Source organism: Hippoglossus stenolepis, chromosome 23, assembly GCF_022539355.2.
Source record: "Hippoglossus stenolepis isolate QCI-W04-F060 chromosome 23, HSTE1.2, whole genome shotgun sequence".
Classification (NCBI taxonomy): Eukaryota; Metazoa; Chordata; class Actinopteri; order Pleuronectiformes; family Pleuronectidae; genus Hippoglossus; species Hippoglossus stenolepis.
Genome location: NC_061505.1, coordinates 6,835,981 through 6,859,752, shown reverse-complemented (window position 1 = coordinate 6,859,752; position 23,772 = coordinate 6,835,981). Strand labels below are relative to the sequence as shown.

The window sequence follows — 23,772 nt, the reverse complement described above, 5'->3', positions numbered from 1 at the left end:
ACAACAGTTGGATCTACTACAAATAGTGGATCTACTACAACTGGTGGATCAACCACCACAGGCGTGTCAACTACCACTGGTGGATCAACTATGATTGGAGGTTCAACAACAATTGGTGGGTCAACCACCACAGGTGGGTCGACCACCACAGGCGGATCAACTACCACTGGTGGATCAACTACCACTGGTGAATCAACTACAACAGGAGGTTCAACAACAACTGGTGGATCAACTACCACAGGAGGTTCCACAACAACCGGTGGGTCCACTACAGCTGGCATTTCGACAACAACCATTGGCTCAACTACAACTGAAGGTTCAACAACAACAGGTGGGTCGACCACCACAGGTGGGTCAACTGCTACTGGGGGATCAACTACAACTGGTGAATCAACTACAACTGGAGGTTCAACAACAACCGCTATCTCAACTACAACTGGAGGTTCAACAACAACAGTTGGATCTACTACAAATAGTGGATCTACTACAACTGGTGGATCAACCACCACAGGCGTGTCAACTACCACTGGTGGATCAACTATGATTGGAGGTTCAACAACAATTGGTGGGTCAACCACCACAGGTGGGTCGACAACAACTGGTGGATCAACTACAACTGGTGGATCAACTACAACTGGAGGTTCAACAACAACAGGTGGGTCGACCACCACAGGTGGGTCAACTACCACTGATGGATCATCTACAACCGGTGTATCAACTACAACTGGAGGTTCAACAACAACTGGTGGGTCGACCGGCACAGGCGGGTCAACTACCACTGGTGTGTCTACTACAACTGGAGGTTCAACATCAACTGGTGGATCAACTACGACTGGAGGTTCAACAACAACTGGTGGATCAATTACGACTGGTGGATCAACTACAACCGGTGGATCCCTACAACCAGTGTATCAACCACAACTGGTGGGTCGATCACCACTGGCGGGTCGAGTACCACTGGTGGAACAACTACAACTGGTGTATCAACTACGACTGGTGGACCAACTACAACTGGTGGATCAACTACCACTAGTGTATCAACTACAACAGGAGGTTCAACAACAACTGGTGCATCAACTACGACTGATGTGTCAACTACAACTGGTGGGTCAACCACCACAGGCGGGTCAACTACCACTGGTGGATCAACTATGATTGGAGGGTCGACCACCACTGTTGGATCTACTACAACTGGTGGATCAACTACAACCGGTGTATCAACTACAATGGAGGTTCAACAACAACAGCTGGCGACCACCACTTTGGATCTACTACAACTGGTGGATCAACTACAACCGGTGTGTCAACTACAACTGCAGGTTCAACCACAACAGGTGGGTCGACCACCACAGGCGGATCAACTACCACTGGTGGATCAACTACCACTGGTGAATCAACTACAACAGGAGGTTCAACAACAACTGGTGGATCAACTACCACAGGAGGTTCCACAACAACCGGTGGGTACTACAGCTGGCATTTACAACAACCATTGGCTCAACTACAACTGAAGTTCAACAACAACAGGTGGGTCGACCACCACAGGTGGGTCAACTGCCACTGGGGATCAACTACAACTGGTGAATCAACAACAACTGGAGGTTCAACAACCACTGCTATCTCAACAACAACTGTGGATCGACTACAACTGGGGCTCGACAACAACTATTGGTTCAACTACAACAGCAGGTTTGACAACAACTGGTAACAACTACAACTGTTGGACCAACAAACACTGATGGGCCCAACAGCCCTTCTCACCAGTGTGGTCACAGCACCAAGAGCTTTGTGAAGAACCAGTGACAGCAGTCAATCACCTTGCTAAAAGTTGTAGATTGTAGATAATGTTCAATTGACAGATTTCATAATTCTGTTTAATTGAATTAACTTTTGTAGTTTCTTTCTTAATTAGAATGTTTTTTCTGTTGTTTCCCCAATGATGCTGTCAGGACAAGATCTTAATCTTCCGCACTTTGATCAAGTTCATGTATATATTTTGTATTTTCAATTCAAATGAATGTATCTGCATTTATTAATATTAGGTTGTAATTAATACAAAATAATAAGATAGTTATCAATGTTAGTAAATTTGATTGAGATATGTTTGTTTGATGCAGACGAGGTTCAGAACTGAGGATAATACAAGAGTGGGAGGTTCAATGACACTGTCATCGAACTCCTGCTAATGTTGCAACAACATGGTGTCAATCACTCAGCATTTCTGGGAATCACTCATACAGTGAGTACAGTATTTACTCATTGACATTTGTTTGGTATTATTGATGGATCACAATGGACAATACTGTTGTCTCAAAATAAAAGAATTTTCATAAATTCAATATGAATTGTCAAGGATGATTTCTGTATTCTGAATTTATTTTTTATATATTTGTTTTGACTTGACAAGAAATGTTTTAAGATTTTGGCTCATATACACATACATTTACTATATGAATATATATATATAGATAATATGTCACTTTAATGCATTACATTTTCTTTGTTTATGAATACTGTAGCAACTACGACTGGTGGATCAACTACAACCGATGCATCAACTACAACTGGTGGATTAACTACAACTGGTGTATCAACTACAACTGGAGGTTCAACAACAACTGGTGCATCAACTACAACTGATGTATCAACTACAACTGGTGGGTCAACCACCACGTGGATCAACTACAACTGGTGGATCAACTACAACTGGAGGTTCAACAACAACAGCTGGATCGACCACCACTGGTGGATCAACTACAACCGGTGTATCAACTACAACTGGAGGTTCAACAACAACAGGTGGGTGACCACAACAGGTGAGTCAACTGCTACTGGGGATCAACTACAACTGGTGAATCAACTACAACTGGAGGTTCAACAACCGCTATCTCAACTACAACTGGAGGTTCAACAACAACAGTTGGATCTACCAAATAGTGGATCTACTACAACTGGTGGATCAACCACCAGGCGTGTCAACTACCACTGGTGGATCAACTATGATTGGAGGTTCAACAACAATTGGTGGGTCAACCACCACAGGTGGATCGACAACAACTGGTGGATCAACAACAACTGGTGGGTCGACCACCACAGGCGGGTCAACTACCACTGGGGGATCAACTACAACAGGAGGTTGCAACAACTGGTGCATCAACTACAACTGATGTATCAACTACAACTGGTGGTCAACCACCACAGGCGTGTCAACTACAACTGGTGGATCAACTACAACTGGAGGTTCAACAACAACAGCTGGGTCGACCACCACTGATGGATCAATTACAACCGGTGTATCAACTACAACTGGAGGTTCAACAACAACAGGTGGGTCGACCACCACAGGTGGGTCAACTGCTACTGGTGGATCAACTACAACTGGTGGATCAACTACAACTGGAGGTTCAACAACAACGCTATCTCAACTACAACTGGAGGTTCAACAACAACAGTTGGATCTACTACAAATAGTGGATCTACTACAACTGGTGGATCAACCACCACAGGCGTGTCAACTACCACTGGTGGATCAACTATGATTGGAGGTTCAACAACAACTGGTGGATCAACCACCACAGGTGGTCGACAACAACTGGTGGATCAACAACAACTGGTGGGTCAACCACGACTGGTGTCAACTACAACTGGGGTCAACTACAACAGGAGGTTCAACAACCACTGGTGGATCAACTACAACTGATGTATCAACCACCACAGGTGGTCTACTACAACTGGTGGATCAACTACAACTGGTGTATCAACTACAACTGGAGGTTCAACAACACAGCTGGGTCCACACGATCTACACGTGGATACACGTCAACTCAACTGCAGGTTCAACCACAACAGGTGGGTCGACCACCACAGGCGGATCAACTACCACTGGTGGATCAACTACCACTGGTGAATCAACTACAACAGGAGGTTCAACAACAACTGGTGGATCAACTACCACAGGAGGTTCCACAACAACCGGTGGGTCGACTACAGCTGGCATTTCGACAACAACCATTGGCTCAACTACAACTGAAAGTTCAACAACAACAGGTGGGTCGACCACCACAGGTGGGTCAACTGCCACTGGGGGATCAACTACAACTGGTGAATCAACAACAACTGGAGGTTCAACAACCACTGCTATCTCAACAACAACTGTTGGATCGACTACAACTGGAGGCTCGACAACAACTATTGGTTCAACTACAACAGCAGGTTTGACAACAACTGGAGTAACAACTACAACTGTTGGACCAACAAACACTGATGGGCCCACAACTTCAGCACCTTCTGCACCAGTAGTGGTTGTCACAGCCACCATAGTAGAAGCATTTGTAGAAGAACTCAGTGATCCAAACAGCAGTCAATTCACGACACTTGCTGCAAAAGTTGTAGATGTGGTAAGGATAATGTTCAATTGATCAGATTTCATATAATTCTAGTTTAATTGAATTAACTTTTGTAGTTTCTTTCTTAATTAGGAATGTTTTTTCTGTTTGTTCCTTCCCACAGTATGATGCTGTCTACAGGACAAGATATGGCTTAATCTTCATCCGCACTTATGTCATCAAGTTCATGTAATATATTTTTTTGTATTTTTCAGATTCAAACTGACTATGTGCTATCTGCATTGTCATTAATATTAGAGCTTTTACGATAATTAATTACAAAATAATTACAGATAGAATTTATCAATGTTAGTAGAATTTGATTGAGATACATGTTTGTTTTGATGCAGACGAGGTTCAGCGAGAACTCGAGTGGATAATACTGAAGTAGAGGTGGGAGTTGTGTTCAATGACACTACGTCATCTGCAGAACTCCCCAGCCCTGCTAATGTTGCAACAACATTAGTAGAAGCTGTGTCCAATCCCAACAACTTCAGCATTTCTGTGGAATCCACCTCCATCACAGCAGTGTGTAAGTAACAGTAGCCCCACATTTAACTTCAGTTGACATTTGTTTGGTATTATTGATGGCGATCCACACAATGGACAATACTGTTGTCTCAATTAATAACAAAAAAGGAATTTTCATGAAATTCAATATGAATTGTCCAAGGATGATTTCTGATATGCTCCTGAATTTATTTTGTTTTTATATATTTGTTTTAAGTGACTTGACAAGTAAATGTTTTTAAGATTTTGGCTCATATACACATATACACAACATATTACTATATATGATATATATATATATACGATAGATAATATGTCACTTTAATGCATTTTACTCATTTTTTTCACTTTTGTTTATGAATACTGTAGCAACTACGACTGGTGGATCAACTACAACCGGTGCATCAACTACAACTGGTGGATTAACTACAACTGGTGTATCAACTACAACTGGAGGTTCAACAACAACTGGTGCATCAACTACAACTGATGTATCAACTACAACTGGTGGGTCAACCACCACTGGTGGAACAACTACAACTGGTGTATCAACTACGACTGGTGGACCAACTACAACTGGTGGATCAACTACAACTGGTATATTAACTACCACTGGTGTATCAACTACAACAGGAGGTTCGACAACAACTGGTGCATCAACTACAACTGATGTATCAACTACAACTGGTGGGTCAACCACCACAGGCGGGTCGACTACCACTGATGGATCATCTACAACCGGTGTATCGTCTACAACTGGAGGTTCAACAACAACTGGTGTATCAACTACCACTGGTGCATCAACTACAACAGGAAGTTTGACAACAACTGGTGGGTCGACCACCACAGGCGGATCAACTACAACAGGAGGCTCAACAACAACCGCTATCTTAACTACATCTGGAGGTTCAACAACAACTGGTGGATCAACTACAACTGAAGGTTCAACAACAACAGGTGGGTCGACCACCACAGGTGGGTCAACTACCACTGATGGATCATCTACAACCGGTGTATCAACTACAACTGGAGGTTTAACAACTGGTGTATCGACTACCACAGGCGGGTCAACTACCAATGGTGGATCAACTACAACCGGTGTATCCACAACCACCGGTGTATCAACTACAACTGGAGGCTCAACAACAACTGGTGGGTCGACCGGCACAGGCGGGTCAACTACCACTGGTGTGTCTACTACAACTGGAGGTTCAACATCAACTGGTGGATCAACTACGACTGGAGGTTCAACAACAACTGGTGGATCAATTACGACTGGTGGATCAACTACAACCGGTGGATCCTCTACAACCAGTGTATCAACCACAACTGGTGGGTCGATCACCACTGGCGGGTCGAGTACCACTGGTGGAACAACTACAACTGGTGTATCAACTACGACTGGTGGACCAACTACAACTGGTGGATCAACTACCACTAGTGTATCAACTACAACAGGAGGTTCAACAACAACTGGTGCATCAACTACGACTGATGTGTCAACTACAACTGGTGGGTCAACCACCACAGGCGGGTCAACTACCACTGGTGGATCAACTATGATTGGAGGGTCGACCACCACTGTTGGATCTACTACAACTGGTGGATCAACTACAACCGGTGTATCAACTACAACTGGAGGTTCAACAACAACAGCTGGGTCGACCACCACTTTTGGATCTACTACAACTGGTGGATCAACTACAACCGGTGTGTCAACTACAACTGCAGGTTCAACCACAACAGGTGGGTCGACCACCACAGGCGGATCAACTACCACTGGTGGATCAACTACCACTGGTGAATCAACTACAACAGGAGGTTCAACAACAACTGGTGGATCAACTACCACAGGAGGTTCCACAACAACCGGTGGGTCGACTACAGCTGGCATTTCGACAACAACCATTGGCTCAACTACAACTGAAAGTTCAACAACAACAGGTGGGTCGACCACCACAGGTGGGTCAACTGCCACTGGGGGATCAACTACAACTGGTGAATCAACAACAACTGGAGGTTCAACAACCACTGCTATCTCAACAACAACTGTTGGATCGACTACAACTGGAGGCTCGACAACAACTATTGGTTCAACTACAACAGCAGGTTTGACAACAACTGGAGTAACAACTACAACTGTTGGACCAACAAACACTGATGGGCCCACAACTTCAGCACCTTCTGCACCAGTAGTGGTTGTCACAGCCACCATAGTAGAAGCATTTGTAGAAGAACTCAGTGATCCAAACAGCAGTCAATTCACGACACTTGCTGCAAAAGTTGTAGATGTGGTAAGGATAATGTTCAATTGATCAGATTTCATATAATTCTAGTTTAATTGAATTAACTTTTGTAGTTTCTTTCTTAATTAGGAATTTTTTCTGTTTGTTCCTTCCCACAGTATGATGCTGTCTACAGGACAAGATATGGCTTAATCTTCATCCGCACTTATGTCATCAAATTCATGTAATATATTTTTGTATTTTCAGATTCAAACTGACTATGTGCTATCTGCATTGTCATTAATATTAGAGTTTTACGATAATTAATTAAAAAATAATTACAGATAGAATTTATCAATGTTAGTAGAATTTGATTGAGATACATGTTTGTTTTGATGCAGACGAGGTTCAGCGAGAACTCGAGTGGATAATACTGAAGTAGAGGTGGGAGTTGTTTTCAATGACACTACGTCATCTGCAGAACTCCCCAGCCCTGCTAATGTTGCAACAACATTAGTAGAAGCTGTGTCCAATCCCAACAACTTCAGCATTTCTGTGGAATCCACCTCCATCACAGCAGTGTGTAAGTAACAGTAGCCCCACATTTAACTTCAGTTGACATTTGTTTGGTATTATTGATGGCAATCCACACAATGGACAATACTGTTGTCTCAATTAATAACAAAAAAGGAATTTTCATGAAATTCAATATGAATTGTCCAAGGATGATTTCTGATATGCTCCTGAATTTATTTTGTTTTTATATATTTGTTTTAAGTGACTTGACAAGTAAATGTTTTAAAGATTTTGGCTCATATACACATATACACAACATATTACTATATATGATGTATATATACTATAGATAATATGTTACTTTAATGCATTTTACTCATTTTTTTCACTTTTGTTTATGAATACTGTAGCAGCTACGACTGGTGGATCAACTACAACTGGAGGTTCAACAACAACTGGTGGGTCGACCACCACAGGTGGGTTGACTACCACTGGTGGATCAACTACCACTGGTGGATCAACTACAACTGGTGGATCAACTACAACTGGTGGGTCGACCACCTCAGGCGTGTCAACTACCACTGGGGGATTAACTACAACTGGAGGTTCAACAACAGTCACATCTGAGGCAATCACAACAAAACAACTGACTTTCAGATCAGTTGGAGAGACATTCACAATTGACTTGGCGAATCCATCATCTGCAGCATTTACAAGTCGAGCCTTATTGATTAAGACAACAGTAAGTGTCTTTTTTGGAGTGAACTTGGAAATGATTTGAAAGATATTAACATTTTTATTGATTTAATCATCAAAAATACATATTTTAGATTTTGACCTTCAATTTTCAAATAATGATTTTTTGTTGTATGTTGTCAAATTATTTTACATATTTAACATTCAAGAATGTGTTAGGTGTATGTGTGTTTTTTACAAAATGGCAGTTTAATCCTGGTGGGGGAGTTTTCAAAGAAACAAAAACTAATTAGATGGACAGCCAATAAAATAAAAGTACTTACAAATGGTTTTATTGTCTTTTTGCAGCTTGAACCTTTCTACAAACAAGAATTTCTTTCATTTCGCACCTTAAATGTGGCGTCTTTCAGGTAATTTGCTACATTGTCATGATAGAATCTTCAGAATATTGGCCATTAATACAATGAAATTAAAACAATATTTTTTGTATTTTCTTTTGCAGCAACGGATCGATCGTCAACAACATTAGACTGGGCTTCGCATCCACATCTGTTCCTGATAACACTGAGATTGCAAATGTATTGATCAAGGCAGCTTCAAATATCACAACCTTCAATATTGACACCACCTCCATTTCTGTTGATGGCACACGTAAGCAAGACTGAATGTTACATTTTCAAAAATGTCCAGTATTACATAACTGTTTGATAACATCTGGTTTTCTATTTCACATTTACAGAAGTGTCAAGTGGAGTCGGACACAAGATCAGTCTCATCAGTGCATCCTTCCTGGTGCTGATGTCATGGCTGCTGTCAAGCCAGCAATAGTTACTGAGCTGATGTCCATGTGATTAGAAAATGACGGCCATCTCCGGTATGAAAAAGGACACTATTCTCATCAGAAATCCAAGAAGACCACAGAGGATAAAAAATTATAAATGGTTTGGAAAAAAACAAACAAAAAGTTGAGACACAATCATTAAAAAAGTTGATTGCAGCGGCGCATCTATTCAACCAAACTTTGATAAACCTTTCCTTATTTCTGTTTGACATCCTAGGAAGATAATCTACAAAAATAAAATGGTCATTTTTACTGTAAACTCAGTAGAGTGCATTCCTCCGTCAAGGCTGAGCAATATTCACATTTGTCTAGTTTCTATAGTTTGGTCTGAAATTATTTATTCTTCAAAAAGCATTGTTAACGAAAGGAAAGAAAACTATTCCTGGATTTGCCCCTTAATCTGCATTCATACCAAAATTGAATGGGTTCTCTCCAGGCACAGGCCACATCCCCCAACCATGTTTGGTTGAAATGGGTTTAGTAGAATGTGTGCTATCCTGCAAACAAACAAAGAGACACACGTGAAAACTTATTGGTGGAGGTAATTGAACATTTGAGTAGTGACAACTGAAACCTTGGCAAATCACACTTAACTTTTTAACATAGTATGAATACAATTTGATTGCCCCTGCTATAATCATATAATTTAGAACCACTGCCTCTTAAACGGACCTAAAGGTAAATCCATTGAAATGTATCAAGCATTATTTATATTAAATTATATTTCACTTTATTTAGTTAAAATGAGAGAGAAAAAAATTACTCCCAAGCCCTGTCCCAGTTTATAAGGAATGTCATGGAATTCCTGCAATATACAATGTCTGAACCATGCCTGGCATTGTCGAAATAAAGTGTATTAATTTGAATGTATTTATATTATCATACATGTGTATTCTGTGAGCTGAATTGTATTTTTGTAAAACTTTAGTAAGAAATATAAAGGGCTCTTCTTTTAATGATCATGGTCGTAAGCGCATTTGGGCACATCCAAATCCACTTTGGTGAATTTATTTTGAGCAAAAAAAGGTTGCTGCGCAGGCGCACGGTTCAGAAGGGTAGTACTTAGTCTCTTACTTAAGTATCGGGTGTGTTTGGGGCTTAACATGCTATAAATCAGTTAGACTACCATCTCCCATTCTTCACAGATGTGTCTGATTCTTGGTCGATTGCTATTTTAAGGGCCCGCTCATCAGGTAGCCACGGAGGAGTGTGTCTGAAGAAGTGGGAAGTGTGTGTGGTATATGGTGCATATTACCTTTGACTTCAGACCAGGTTTTTGTTAGTCGATCGTGCAATTGGATTCCACTGGCCCGTGATAGCAATGCGTCAACAATGTGCCAAAACCATACCTCAATGTAAGACCAACTAGAGCAGGGGTGTCAAAGGGGCCACATACTGCCCACTTTGATCTCAAGTGGGCCAGACCAGTAAAATCATAGCATAATAACGCATACATAACGACAATATTTCTCTATGTTTAAATCATTGGTGAAGGTTTTTGGATGATAAACCCTATTTTAAGGTCTTTCTACAATAAACTAGAAACATAAAGACCAAAAACTCAGACATCAGCCCACTGTTTATCTGCCTGGGCTCTCCTCTGCAGATTCCCTCGCTGCGTCACAAAGCGAGCAGCGAGCGCTTCTGCCTCCGGAGCAGACATCGCATTTACGCTGTTTTTGAAGCAATTACTGGATCGATTAAAAAAATTACAAAACGTTTGTACTCATAAACCTCCATATTCTTAAGATACATTCTGATTCACGAGTGTAAATCGCTACTCTTACTCTTTACTTGTTTTACGGTCTATGGCATGCTCTTACTGATACAGTGTGACCCCCAGTGGACTGATTAGGAATAGCAGCTACTTTTATAGAAATGCAATTTATGTCTTTCTGTAATTTTCACACTTAGCAAAGTCATCCGGCGGGCCGAGCTGGACCCCCTGGCGGGCCGTATGTTTGACACCCCTGAACTAGAGGATAGGCATTCAGATGGTGCATTTGATATTCAAGCAACGTGGGGGCTGGACAGGAAAATGACAACTGCATCAGTCTGCGACTAGCAAAGACACTTGGGTCACGTGTGGCACTACTTTGCACTGCTTTATGCTGGGTGTAAGCTTGATCCATCTACTATGGATATAAAAATGTGTAATACTGTATGATGAAGATGCTTGATTAAAGGCTCTGAAGACAATGAAAATGCGTCTTATTATTTCCTAAAACACATGTTTGTGATTCAAGTTCGTGAAGGACCCATGAGCAACGTTTTATTAATTACCACAATAAATGATCTGTCTGTGCCATTTCCATTCATTCCATTGAAAATCATTGTGTGAAGTGTAGAAGCTGATAAGATACGGTATATTTACACAAAAATAATATAATGAATTGATAAACAAAATATCAATGAAAGTATTTCTAATCATATATCATCATATATATGTGTAGTCTGTGAACTTGTTTGTATGTTTACACAATTTCTTAGAAAGTTTCCCAAAGATTAGTGCAAATAACCAAAAAAAAGTAAAGGTAAATATTCCAAATCATAGCATATTGAAGCTATGGATCAACAATTATTATTATTGAAGTATTAAATATTGAGACATCTCTGCTCACCAACTTAAAATCAGTTTGGGTAGATGTTAAAAGTGAATTAAATGATTTCGATGCGAAAGATATGACACTGTAGTCTTGCCTTTGTATTCAGCTGTTTAAGTTGAAGACGAGAAACTTACATATGAGAAGCAAACAAAAAATGTACTTGTTTTCTGCTGATGTGTATTTTTGATAGGTTTGAAATAAAGAACATAAAATAAAAATAACATGGCAAGGTAACAGTTTGTTGATACGGAGATATAATAATAAAATTGATTTAGATACCACCTTTCAAAACACAGTTATAGGGGGATTTACAAATTAAAAAACAATAGTAAACAGTTGAAAAGCCAACAATAAGAACCGGTTTCAAAGCAATTTGAAGATCCCATCGCAATAGAGCACAGACACAAAAAAAATAGAGTAAAAACAAGATAAAAAAAACATAAAAGAGGAATAGAATAGAGTGAATTTTGGATGTTTGTTTTTTTCCTCTTATTTGAGCTATGTTATTGGTGTTTTTGTACTTTGTTGGACTGGATTTAAAAAATACAAAATGTATGGGGACATGCTATTTATTATTAGAATATTTCATAATTAGTTCTTAACAAAGTTCAATACAACACAACATAAAAATAGAGCAACTATGAGGGTGGATGTTGCACATGAACACTAAACACTATGTAGCCTAAAATGGTTGTAGCTTGCACGCTACCATGACATTTTCAATGTCAAACAGCAATTTATTTATATGAAATAGCCTTACAATACATCAAAGTATGATTTGAACTGATAATAACCCTGAGAGTGCGGGAAGAATAACAAAAAGTTATATATATTTCACATTGGTATTGTATCAATCAATCAAATTTTATTTGTAGAACCCATATTCACAAATCACAATTTGTCTCATAGGGCTTTAACAAGGTGTGACATCCTCTGCCCTTAACCCTCAACAAGAGTAAGGAAAAACTACTTAAAAAAACCTTTCAACAGGGTAAAAAGAACGTAGAAACCTCATAGAGAGACACGTGACGATCCCTCTCCCAGGACGGACAGAAGTGCAATAGATGCCACGTGTAAAGGAGAACATCAGAAGGATTACACATTAATATATCAGGAATGTTACAAAGGTGTGACTTTTCTACTGGGGAGCTATTTGGGCCATTACTTGCTCGAGAAGTAAACTATGTTTAATCTGTGATAATTATTGGAACGTTTTATTTTTATTTTATTTTATTTTAAGCTACTGTACCAAAGTACACTCATCCACAGGGGAAGCTGGTGTTTCTCTATTAACACTGTCATGACAGACAGTACACTATTTGCTCCAAGAATATTAATGTGAAGTCCAAATTTTTTAAAGTTAGTATGCTTAACCAAAATCATTCATTTGATTTAAACTTTTTATTTAATTTCTACCTGTGAAATAATCTAAATAATATTTTTTGTTTTGAAAAGTAAAATGACCAGCAGGGGGAGCTATATACCTCTGTTCGTCTATGATCACTTTCATGACAGACAAGTAATATCTAGGATTTTAAGTGAAGTCAAAACTGTCAAAAGTCGGTGTGGTAGATAATACAGGGTTAAAGTTGTGTTTGTCCACAAATGGCAGCATTTGTTGTGAAAAAGACAAAAGAAGCATTTGTGTATGTGCATTTACTTTAAATTTCATTCAGGTATTTAAATGCACATTGTACATAGAAATGAACAGAGAAATACAAAAAAGAGTCTGGATCTGTACAGGAGAGTCAACATTTTGTTTGTATCAGTTGTATGAGACGGGACAAAACTTCTCTCCTAGTCCTGTAGTTACGTGGTGCAGCTCCAGGGGGCGATCAGTGTTATTTGCTATTAGGTGTGTGATGGCTCAGTCATTTATGTTTGAGCTTGGGTTGCTGATATTACCCGCCTAAAACCAAATTAGAACAATTTAGGACAAGATGGTGAGTATCCCTTGTGAATGTTTGAAGGTCTTCAGCCCAAGCTTGATGTCAAATTGCCAATAAATATTCAGTGTGGCATCAAAATGAAATAAAAAATATGTATCAACCTAATTTTAAAGTAAATTTCACTTTAAAGGCTGTCAAGGTTTATAAATAGTTATTTTAATGAAATCCTATCTCTTAACAATATTATCTAACAACACCTAACCCCTGAAATTTAAGGATATGTAAATACCAATAAATAAATAACATCAACTCATGTTAGTTTTGTCCAGTGAGGATGTTTCAGTTCTATGATGTTTGAAATGTTATGGAAAAGTCTTTACAATCACTACCGGTCAATTATCACCACTGTGCCGCCTTACATTGTATTGTTAGGCTGCTTATTTACACACCAGACTATAAACCATATAACATAAATCATCATTACTACTAGTCTTATAATTACATTACTTCATAACACTATTTTTGTATGCTTTTAGTTACTTTATTGTGTTTGCGTACGGGTGTGTACACGGCACACACAACAGCGACCTTTGTTGTCTGTCTTTTTGTCGTCTGTTTACATGCTGCATGTTTTGTTGCACTTTGTTGGCAACATGAAATTTCTTTGTCCGAGGCAAATTTGAAACTTGAGCTTGACAGTTTAAACTTCAGCTTAACACTCAGTATCCTTCTTCACCCCCACACACACACACACACACACACACACACACACACACCACTACGAGTGCCAGGCCACAATATTGTCTCATAGTGGTTGAAGTGAAAGATTGTGAGAGGCCAGTTAAAATATTGGTAGGACTCAGGAATACCTTGACATTAGTAAGGACGTGTCCCTCATGTTTGTACCCACATCTATGCTTCAGGACCCGCTGCGAACGAGGAGGCGAATAAAACATTTGCTTCCTGTGGCGCGGCTTTCTGAGTTATGTCCTCTGTGTGCCACCATCACCCCTTGGCCTCCTTTATTCACACTGCAGAAATGTTCTAATCTGATTGCCTGGCGCCAACAATAATGCCACGATCGAGATTACATTTTTTCTCCATTCTGATGTTTGAAGTGAACATTTTCTGTCAGGTATCTGTAGGATTGTTCATAAATCGCACTGCTGAGGATACTGATTGGATACTTGCACGAATAAGCAGGTGTACAAGTGCCTGGTTTTCTAGATCAAAACATCTCTTTGTGTTTGTTCTTATTACGACTACTGAATACCGATACCCAGTGACTTCTATATGAGGGAAGAAGACTTTCTAAAAATAGTAAAGCACAAAGTGTAATGGAAAGGTAAGACAGCCTTGGGGCCCAGAGCCAAAGACAACACTGAGCATAAAAGCTGCTCATGCAAACAATGAACATTCAAAACAGAACAAACAGAGACATTATCACAACATATTCACAACAGCTTGTATGGCGAACGAAGTTCAACAAATACAGGATAAAGTTTCATTATTTGGTTTCACTGAGCCTAATACTGGCCATTATATTAGATAAACTGAACTATGAAAAATGTTTATCAGCTGAAAGAAAATGGAGTGACATAAATGATAATTATGAATGACTATTATAGAAAACAAACAGTATAAATCTTCTTTTTTGGGGGGGATGTTTAAAGTATAAAGCTATGGATAAAGTATAAATAATTTATGACTGAGTATCTTTGCTTATAAATTGTTCATTATTGCTTTTGTCTGATGAGGAACAAACAATTACGAACATGTGATAAAAATTTAAAAGTGCCATCTCTTGATGAGGTAAGTCTGACTGAAATAATATGACAATCGCAAATAAAAACGATTCCACCCATCGATAAAAAAATATCTATTAATCTTTAATGTTTGAAACTTTTTCTGGAAACTCATTTGTCCCTTTTAGGATCCTATAGATTGATGAGTGTTTTTTCCGCTGACCTGATTTTTCATTAGTTGAACTGTTGACAGCTTTAGGGCTGCCTACTGAAACTTAACCTGAATTAAACCTGTAATTATTTCCAACAACGGATCCAAGCTCATTATAATCTTTAAATAAATACAAAATGATGTGTCAATGTCATCAGTATAAAGACTTCAAAAACAACAAGGTGATTGTCAAGATCTTTGTAGCTGGGATGCTTGTTATGTAAATTCTACAATATTAACTGTGAGATTTGTGCATCTTCAGAACCAGATAAAGTGCTAAAATAAATAGTGAGTACCTGTTAAACTTTTAGCTTCCAATGTGCCTATAACTGCCACACCTTCAAAATGACTGAACATGATGAAGATCTTTATTGTCACACCGGTTGTGCAAGTATCATCGTGGGAAAAACATTTACCGACAAGCTCCACATTTAGTAATTAGTTAAGGACAGAAGAGGAAGAATGTGAGCTTACAAAATAAATGCACAATAAAGAATATAACAAAAATACTAACAAAATAGGAATAAAGTGTGTGTGTGTATGTGCATGTGTGTGTTTGATGTTTTCAGAGATTCTTAAAGTGCACACGGTTGATGCATGATTAAGTCTCATGGCCTGAGGGTAAAATCTATTTCTGAGTCGGGTGCGGTTCCAAAGAATCCTTGCTCTGCACCCGTGGCATTCAGAGAGCCTGCTTGATGAATCACCACCAAATGAGCGTTTCACTGATCAGACGTATTAATGACAGTATAAGTAAGAACACATTGCTGAATGAGAACACCTTGACTGCATCATTACTGACCACCACAGTGAAAAAACAACATGTTGTCTATCATCTGTACAAACTCTTAGATTTCAACACTATGAATATATCGCATATTCTTTACACCAAAATCCATAATTTCTTTTCTGGGAAATGCCCAAAAAAGAATTATATCTATCTGTGCAATTTAATTACCAATGCACAATCCTGTCTCACTGTATATGTATTGCTCATACTGTATATATTCTATATACATCGTTTATATTGTTTCTATTTTACATATGCATGTATCTTTTATTGTGTATATATTAAATATTTACTTATTCATAGTTTTACTGATGTCTATTATTATATCATATTTCCCTATCCGGGGACTAATAAAGGATTATCCTATCTTATCTTACCTTATCGATTGTTTGCATGATCCTTTTCAAATCATTCTCAAACAGAGGAGGATTCATTTTTGCAGCAGAAAGTCAAGGCCTTTGTTTTCTATGTCATCACGAGCATACAATGTGATTGCATCTCACTACATGCAGCAGAAAACGTGTGGATAACGCCAAAGAGCAGAGAGAGGAACAGAGAAAAATGGGCATATCTCCAAAAACAAAAGAAGCATAGTTCTAATGACATGTTATATATGATAAGAAATATTTTGTTCATGTTTCTATATTTGAAAACATTTTGGATCAGTATGTTTTATGTGTTTATTTACCAATTTGTTATGTCCAATTTCCTTACTTTTATCATCTATTACGGTTTGTTGACTTACAATTCTACAATTAGAATTTGAAACATTGGAAATACTCCAAGAAATGACATTAGTAAGCAAAACAACCAAGGTGGACATAAATAAATTCTATCTCTGCTCCGTCAACTGAATCCACACCAAAGCTGACAACCGTTTATCCTATGATTATTATCCTTTTTATCTTTTGTATTGACTGCTTATATGTTGTCTTTTGTTGGACTCTTTGTCATATTGTTGTACCAATAAAAAAGGTGTACTCTTTTAGACAAACAAACCAACAACTTACACATGTAGAGACGCAACCTCACACAATAACAACACAGGCTATTAAGCCTTATAAGTCAGAAAACATTTTCCATATTGTACCGCGCATGTCACTGAGTGCTGTGCTATCGCAATATTTACTTGGCGACGATTACTAATGCTTGCTTGCCAGGCATGTAAAACCGGCCCGACTCCATGTCTGGCTGATCGTGTGGCTTCATTTGGAAATGGATTGTGAAATCTGAATGTCAATGTCAAGAAGTACTTTCTGTGAAGTATTTCCTCCAACTTCACAACCAAATAATATTCAGGATTTTTTTTATAGTTTGAGTTTGTTATACTTTGAAGCCAAATCCCATAATATATCCCATCTATATATAAAATATATACATCTGAATAATGTAATATATATATATATATGTATTAAGCACATTGTGAGCTTTTTTATACCAAGTGTATTTATGTAATCACTCATGTTGTTGTGATGTTTTACAGTTGGTGGGAAAGTCTCGACTTTTGTTGTATAGGTGAATCAGGTGTGTTCAGACAAAAGAGACTGGGAGTGACACTTGCTGTTTGCTATGCAGTGCTTATTTAATCAAAAGATGCACCTCAACACATCCTATTGTCTGTGAGCGAAGTTGCTTTTGGATCCATAATGACTCTGCAGAATGTCCGAGTGAGCCGATGTGAGAAAAACAGCAGGAGATTCTCCGGAGGATTCACTGTGAGCGATGGGGCATGTTGATGACATTTCTAAAAGTCAACAGACGCAAAACTGAATACAATATATATCTCAGGATGAAAAAAATGGTACAATACACGTAGAAGACACAGACGAAGATGTCAAGAGAGGTTTTGGTGATAAGGCCTGACTGGCTGTCAACGTGCTCAAAACAAAAACAAGTGATCTCTGATGTGGAATTCATAAATCTCTGAATGCTACAGAGATTTCTCTATTTGCCCTGCTTCCTTAGAAGCTCCAAACACATTTCTAAGGATTCAGGTCTGCCAGGGTCTGCCGTGTATATAGCTTTTCTACTTCCATTAGTGAACAACACACCTCACATCCGTCCGTCCGTCCGTCCGTCCGTCCGTGCGTGCGTGCGTGCGTGCGTGCGTGCGTGCGTGCGTGCGTGCGTCCTCCAGCCAGAGGTGGGGTTAGGTTAAAATAATAAACAGTGAACACACCTTTTCACTTCCTAGATTAATTCAGTGTGCTTGCACAAGTTAGTGTTTGAGGTAAAATGATTTAAATGATTGATTTGTAGAAATGGAGGCATTGTGCTTTTGAGTTGTCTATACATATCACTTTCGTGAATGCAATTTCTCAGGGATGCCGTGAAGTCCCTGTCAACTTCACTGTAAAAAAGTTGTTAAGTGGAGGGCTCTAATTCAGTCAGACAACTCACGTTCAAACATTTATTGCAGCAGTAGAACAGGTTTAGTGTTTGGCATCTAGGCTCCAACTTAATCACTCCCCCATATGATTACACAGGAATGATGGGAGTTACAAATACTTGTAACCCCCTGTTGGAGCCTACAGGTGGATGCTGGGGTGGTGGAGGGGCTGAAGCAACTGGTAGCAATACTGCAGCAGCAGTGCGAGCAAAGGGGATGATGGGAAATTTCTCCCTGCTTAAATAGACCACCTGATAAGGTGGGTGTGTATTATAGATGATTGTGGAGAGTGAGGTATGTCACATGATTGGCGCAGCACAGCTCGAGTTGGCTGCCTCAACTAGCTCGCTGGCGTCACTCCCTTTAGAGGTGTGAACCCACCTAAGATGCATGGAGGAACTGTTTGAGATCTGACCACTCAGATACCCCATTCAGAGGTGGTCTGGGTACACGTGTCCACTTTCTTTTTGTGGTGTGAATCCAAATGGATCCTCGGCCACCTTGAGGGACCGTCTTCTCAGCTGATGCCCGCTGACCCACTAGAGTTTCATGGTACTGAAGGATCTTTAAAGAATGCACAGTAATGAAACATAAACATACAACAAATCAAATATTATCCTGGGGTACATCAACTCCCAACACAATATATATACTATGTACGTGAATTTCCAGCTTCATTGCTGTGGTAATATCTCTGAGTGAGGTTGTTAATGCCTTGTATGAATCATGAAAACCGGTTTTGCAATGACGCTTAGTGACCTTTAAGCGAGAGGAGGAACATACCTACACCAAAAAGTGCAAAAATAACACAGGATAAACAAAGGCCAAAGACATACCTGAAGCTAAGAGCTATGCATCCTGCTGTCAAACAAGCGTCATGCTGCAATATAGCGTCAGCTCACCGTCACATTAGAAAAACACATGAGGAGAAAAAATATTTATGTAAATGGTTTAAAACACTTGAGAGTGAATTCTCCAGGAACATGATGAGAAGGATTTCAGGGCTTAGTCTGATGTCAACTGTAACCAGTGTATTATCACTGAGCACAGTATATGAAGATTAAAGTAAAGTAAAGATAAAGTGAAGATTGGACCAGACTCAGAAGACCTTAGGAATGACGGGAGCCAAGAGGATGGATAACCGAGAAACACAATTTTAACTGCATAAATGAATGGTTGAACAGGATAATAGACGGGTGGGATCCCAAAATAACTGAAGTAACATTCACGTAGAGAAGGAGAAAAGAGTCACAGTTCTCGTTCCAAAAAAATATGTGTGTGTGTTCTATGACTCCGGAGCTGTGTGTGTACAGTTCGATCCTAACGCACTTGATGTAGGTGCTCAGTTCACAACATCCTTACTGCAGGCAACAGGTGCTATATATCATGGGCCAGGCTCGCCATCCAGTACTGGAAAAGGGTTCCTCTCGAATCTCTCTGGAATCTCCGGGATCTCTCTGCAATCTCAGCTCATCTCAAAGGGGACTCAACCAAAAAAAACCTGCAGATACAACCAAGACTAATTCTTTGACCTGTTCCCTTCTAGTGTGACCAGAGGACAGTCAGGACGAGGGTTAAAGCATTTGATTTACTGAGATGAAAGTAAAACTTGAACTCATTGGCTATTTCAAACAAAAATCTCTTATCTCTTAAACTCTATCAAACATATTTATGTGCTATTTCATGAAAGTGTATATATTTCAGATAGAATGTTAAGAATTCTCTTAATATCACTACAGAGACATATTTCTTTCATGGCCCTTTTAACACGCGGGGCAACACAATGTTTAACATTTCTGAAATTTACAGCAGAGAACACACATATAGTTTAAGTGTTGTCATTTTAGCAAAATGCAGCAGTTGTTAACTTAAACAATTCTGTATGTTCCACTGATATTTGTGACGAAAGGAAAGAGGAGGTAGACAGTCACAATTTATTTACTACAAAATGTGTAACTCATGTCATTTAATATATTTGAATTATGCAACCATATCACTTTTCTCGTATTTCTTCCTGGTAAGTTTTACCTCAGGCTTAAACTCATCACTAGATATATTCAAAATTATTTTGTATCTCAAACCGGTCAAACTGTATTGACATAGGTGTAATATATACAAACAAGAGCAAAACAAGGGAGTTATTGTTGTTGACTGGCATTTATGGATTGGTCTTGGGAGTTCTATGAATCTCCGATCTTTCTTTTTGTCAATTAGTTTACTGGGTTTACTTGTGTGTTGTTTGTCTTATTGTGTAGAAGTTAAAATAAAATATGAATAATAATAAAGAAAATACATCAATCAATTTAACAAATAGACAAATGTAGCTTACTGCCAAAACTCAAATATCTCTTTGGCCCCTCATACTGTCAGACTGGTAGAGCTTCATTCACATGAATAAATACACAAGCATTTGTTCCGAGGCACGAACAAAAGAAGGGAGTATACCATAATGTTATGCCAAGAATTTGACAGATCAAGGTGTCACGACATTTCTGTCATGAATGACCCACGTCACTAGTCTTTAGTTCATTCCAATATATAAAGGCCTAAATAAATGTGGAATGCCATAGAGCGAGACAGGTTAGCAGTGTATCATATGTGAAGTGAACTGAGCACTGTAACACTTTAAGAACAGCTACACCAGAGAAATCAATAACTTTTCTTCTTTGCCTTTAAGGTGAGTACAATCTATATGGACACTTTTGTGCATTTAAGTGTGTGTGTGTGTGTGTGTTTGCAACAAGTAAAATAACAAATATTTTCTCAGATTTAAAGTGACAATAACTGATCACCTACATCATCACCTTTTTATATCACCTGTTCAATTTAAAACTCTACTTAATATTAAGTAGTATTTATTTTGTATTGGTATATTCAAATAGCAATAAGTAGAATCGTTTTGAGAGAATAAAGTGAAGTAAAAGACTGATTATCACTTGTGAAAATTTGTACAGATTATCTAAATCACTAGATGATGAAGAAAGAGAGTTTGTTAGTCAGGCGGGATTTTAGTTTAAATTGAGCACAAAATTAGGTCTTGTAAGTTATACGTTTTTTCCTTCAAATAAATAATAGATGTACATTCCCCACTGATTTGGATTTGTAAAATTGCTGCCAATGGAATCATAATAATCATTAACAATTGAAAACAGTTGTTGCATCTAAATTTTGTCTCAATTACACTTTGAAAAATAAACCTTGATTTCATTACTGGGTTTTTTATAACATCTTTTTGTAACGAAGATAGTAAATAGTCTGAGAATTGAAAGTATCTTGCCATAAACCGTTTTTGTTGTTTGTTTGTTGTGTGTGGTTTATGAGATATCTACCAATATCCACAGCAACAAAAATATGATGAAGGCAACTGACGGAATTTCAATGTGAAGCTGAAAGGATCAAAACTTACATTTCAGAAAACTCGTCAACATGTCTTTAAAAAATAACTATTACTCCATTGTAGATTCATTGTTTTCTCCATTGTTTTATCAGTGGGCTCATTGAAACTACTATATTTGGAATTGGTTAGAATGGTCTGTATTTCTATCGTGCTTTTCTAGTCTTGGTTAATAGTTCAAAGTACTTTACAGTCAATCAATCAAACTGTATTTATATAGCATCTTTTAAACAAATCAATTGCAGCTAAAAGTTCTTTACATTCGGAAGAACTTATATAAGAATATACAAATAATTATTAAGTTCAGAAACCAATGCACTCATATATTGTCACAAATGACAGAGTAAATTAAACAAGACAGAATAAGAAATATGAAGAATGAAATTATTATAAGTTAAGTTCAGATTTAGTCTTTCACCCATTCACACACACAACCATACAATGCATCTATGTGCAGCACTATCTCTATTACACATCATTGTGGTCTGTATTGTAGTGTTTTTGAGATTGTAATCATGAGAGCTAATGCTATTCTCAGGACAATATAGCTACATCTGTGTAAATTAATGATGGATATATTCGATTTAGAGCAGGTGAGGTAGGTGGTGGTGGCCACAACATCCAATTCTGCTCAAAGCCCCATAAAGTCCTGGATTCTCCTAGTTCTCATCACTTAGTCAGGTCTCAAAAACTCATGTGGCAAATAGAAACAAATGCCATTTAAGGGTTATGACTAATAACTTGACAACAGAGAAAGTTTAATTTTGTAACATTTGTGTCAAGGTTTAACAACTGCATCATTCCGGGTACAGTTGAGTCGTTGTGGACTATTTGCCAGTGAATGTCTTTATAATCTCACTCTGTTTAACAGTTTTGAAATATTGTATTTTTATTTTGGGTAAAAGTATGATAAAGTTTGTTAGATGGAAGAATTAATATACATGCATAGGATTTATGTTGCTTGTTTTCTAATAGATCAGCTGTATTTAAGACACAGCTCCAAAGAAAACCACAGACAATGAACTTCATAGTGAATTATGACGAATGCAAATAAAATTTTGACAAATTATATGCTCATTCAAAATTCACAAAAGTTACCTTGAAGCTATAAATACGAATATTACTCACTGAAATGTGTCCTCAGCAGTTTAAAACATATTTGTTGGTGTTGTGGGGGTTTTACCTCGAAAACATTTGTTAAACAGAGTTCCAAAGAAAAAGATGAACTAAAACTAAACAATAATAATTGAATCAAGTTAAATTCAGAAAATTATAAACATCATCAAGATGTTTTTGTTGGTGTATAAACTCATTCAACAGTTTCATCAGAGACAAGGTAATACATCTCTGAGGGTCAATTAATCCAACTGTGGAACAGAATCTCTTCACATTCTGCATCTATCTTGTTTGATTTTGCAGATTGCATTGACAGGATGGGGACCAGAAAGATCAAATCAGTTTTCCTGATTCTAACAGGTAAGATAAATAAGCTTGAACTGATTGACTTCAGATTGTCTTGAAATAAATAAGAATAACGTCTGATGATCAATACTATGTGACTTTAGTCAGAGAACT

The 23,772-nt window shown here is 38.3% G+C and overlaps 1 protein-coding gene across 1 annotated transcript; it reads left to right on the top strand.

Moving 5' to 3' along the window:
- Nucleotides 1-1,267: 1,267 nt before the first annotated feature.
- Nucleotides 1,268-11,378, top strand: LOC118102997 (sericin 1-like). The gene is made up of 11 exons (XM_047338752.1): nucleotides 1,268-1,319; nucleotides 3,835-4,397; nucleotides 4,510-4,574; nucleotides 4,736-4,917; nucleotides 5,265-7,189; nucleotides 7,300-7,364; nucleotides 7,522-7,703; nucleotides 8,047-8,378; nucleotides 8,681-8,742; nucleotides 8,835-8,983; nucleotides 9,072-11,378. Exons 5-11 carry the CDS (start codon nucleotides 6,455-6,457, stop codon nucleotides 9,158-9,160), a joined length of 1,614 nt encoding a protein of 537 aa, XP_047194708.1. The 5' UTR covers nucleotides 1,268-1,319; nucleotides 3,835-4,397; nucleotides 4,510-4,574; nucleotides 4,736-4,917; nucleotides 5,265-6,454; the 3' UTR covers nucleotides 9,161-11,378.
- Nucleotides 11,379-23,772: the final 12,394 nt, after the last annotated feature.

Bases quoted from the DNA above. Each gene is read 5' to 3' on its own strand.
- LOC118102997 (XM_047338752.1), top strand. From the start codon at position 6,455: ATGATTGGAGGGTCGACCACCACTGTTGGATCTACTACAACTGGTGGA. The intron at 7,704-8,046 runs GTAAGTAACAGT...TGAATACTGTAG, and splicing joins CACCTCCATCACAGCAGTGT to CAGCTACGACTGGTGGATCA. The intron at 8,984-9,071 runs GTAAGCAAGACT...TCACATTTACAG, and splicing joins CATTTCTGTTGATGGCACAC to AAGTGTCAAGTGGAGTCGGA.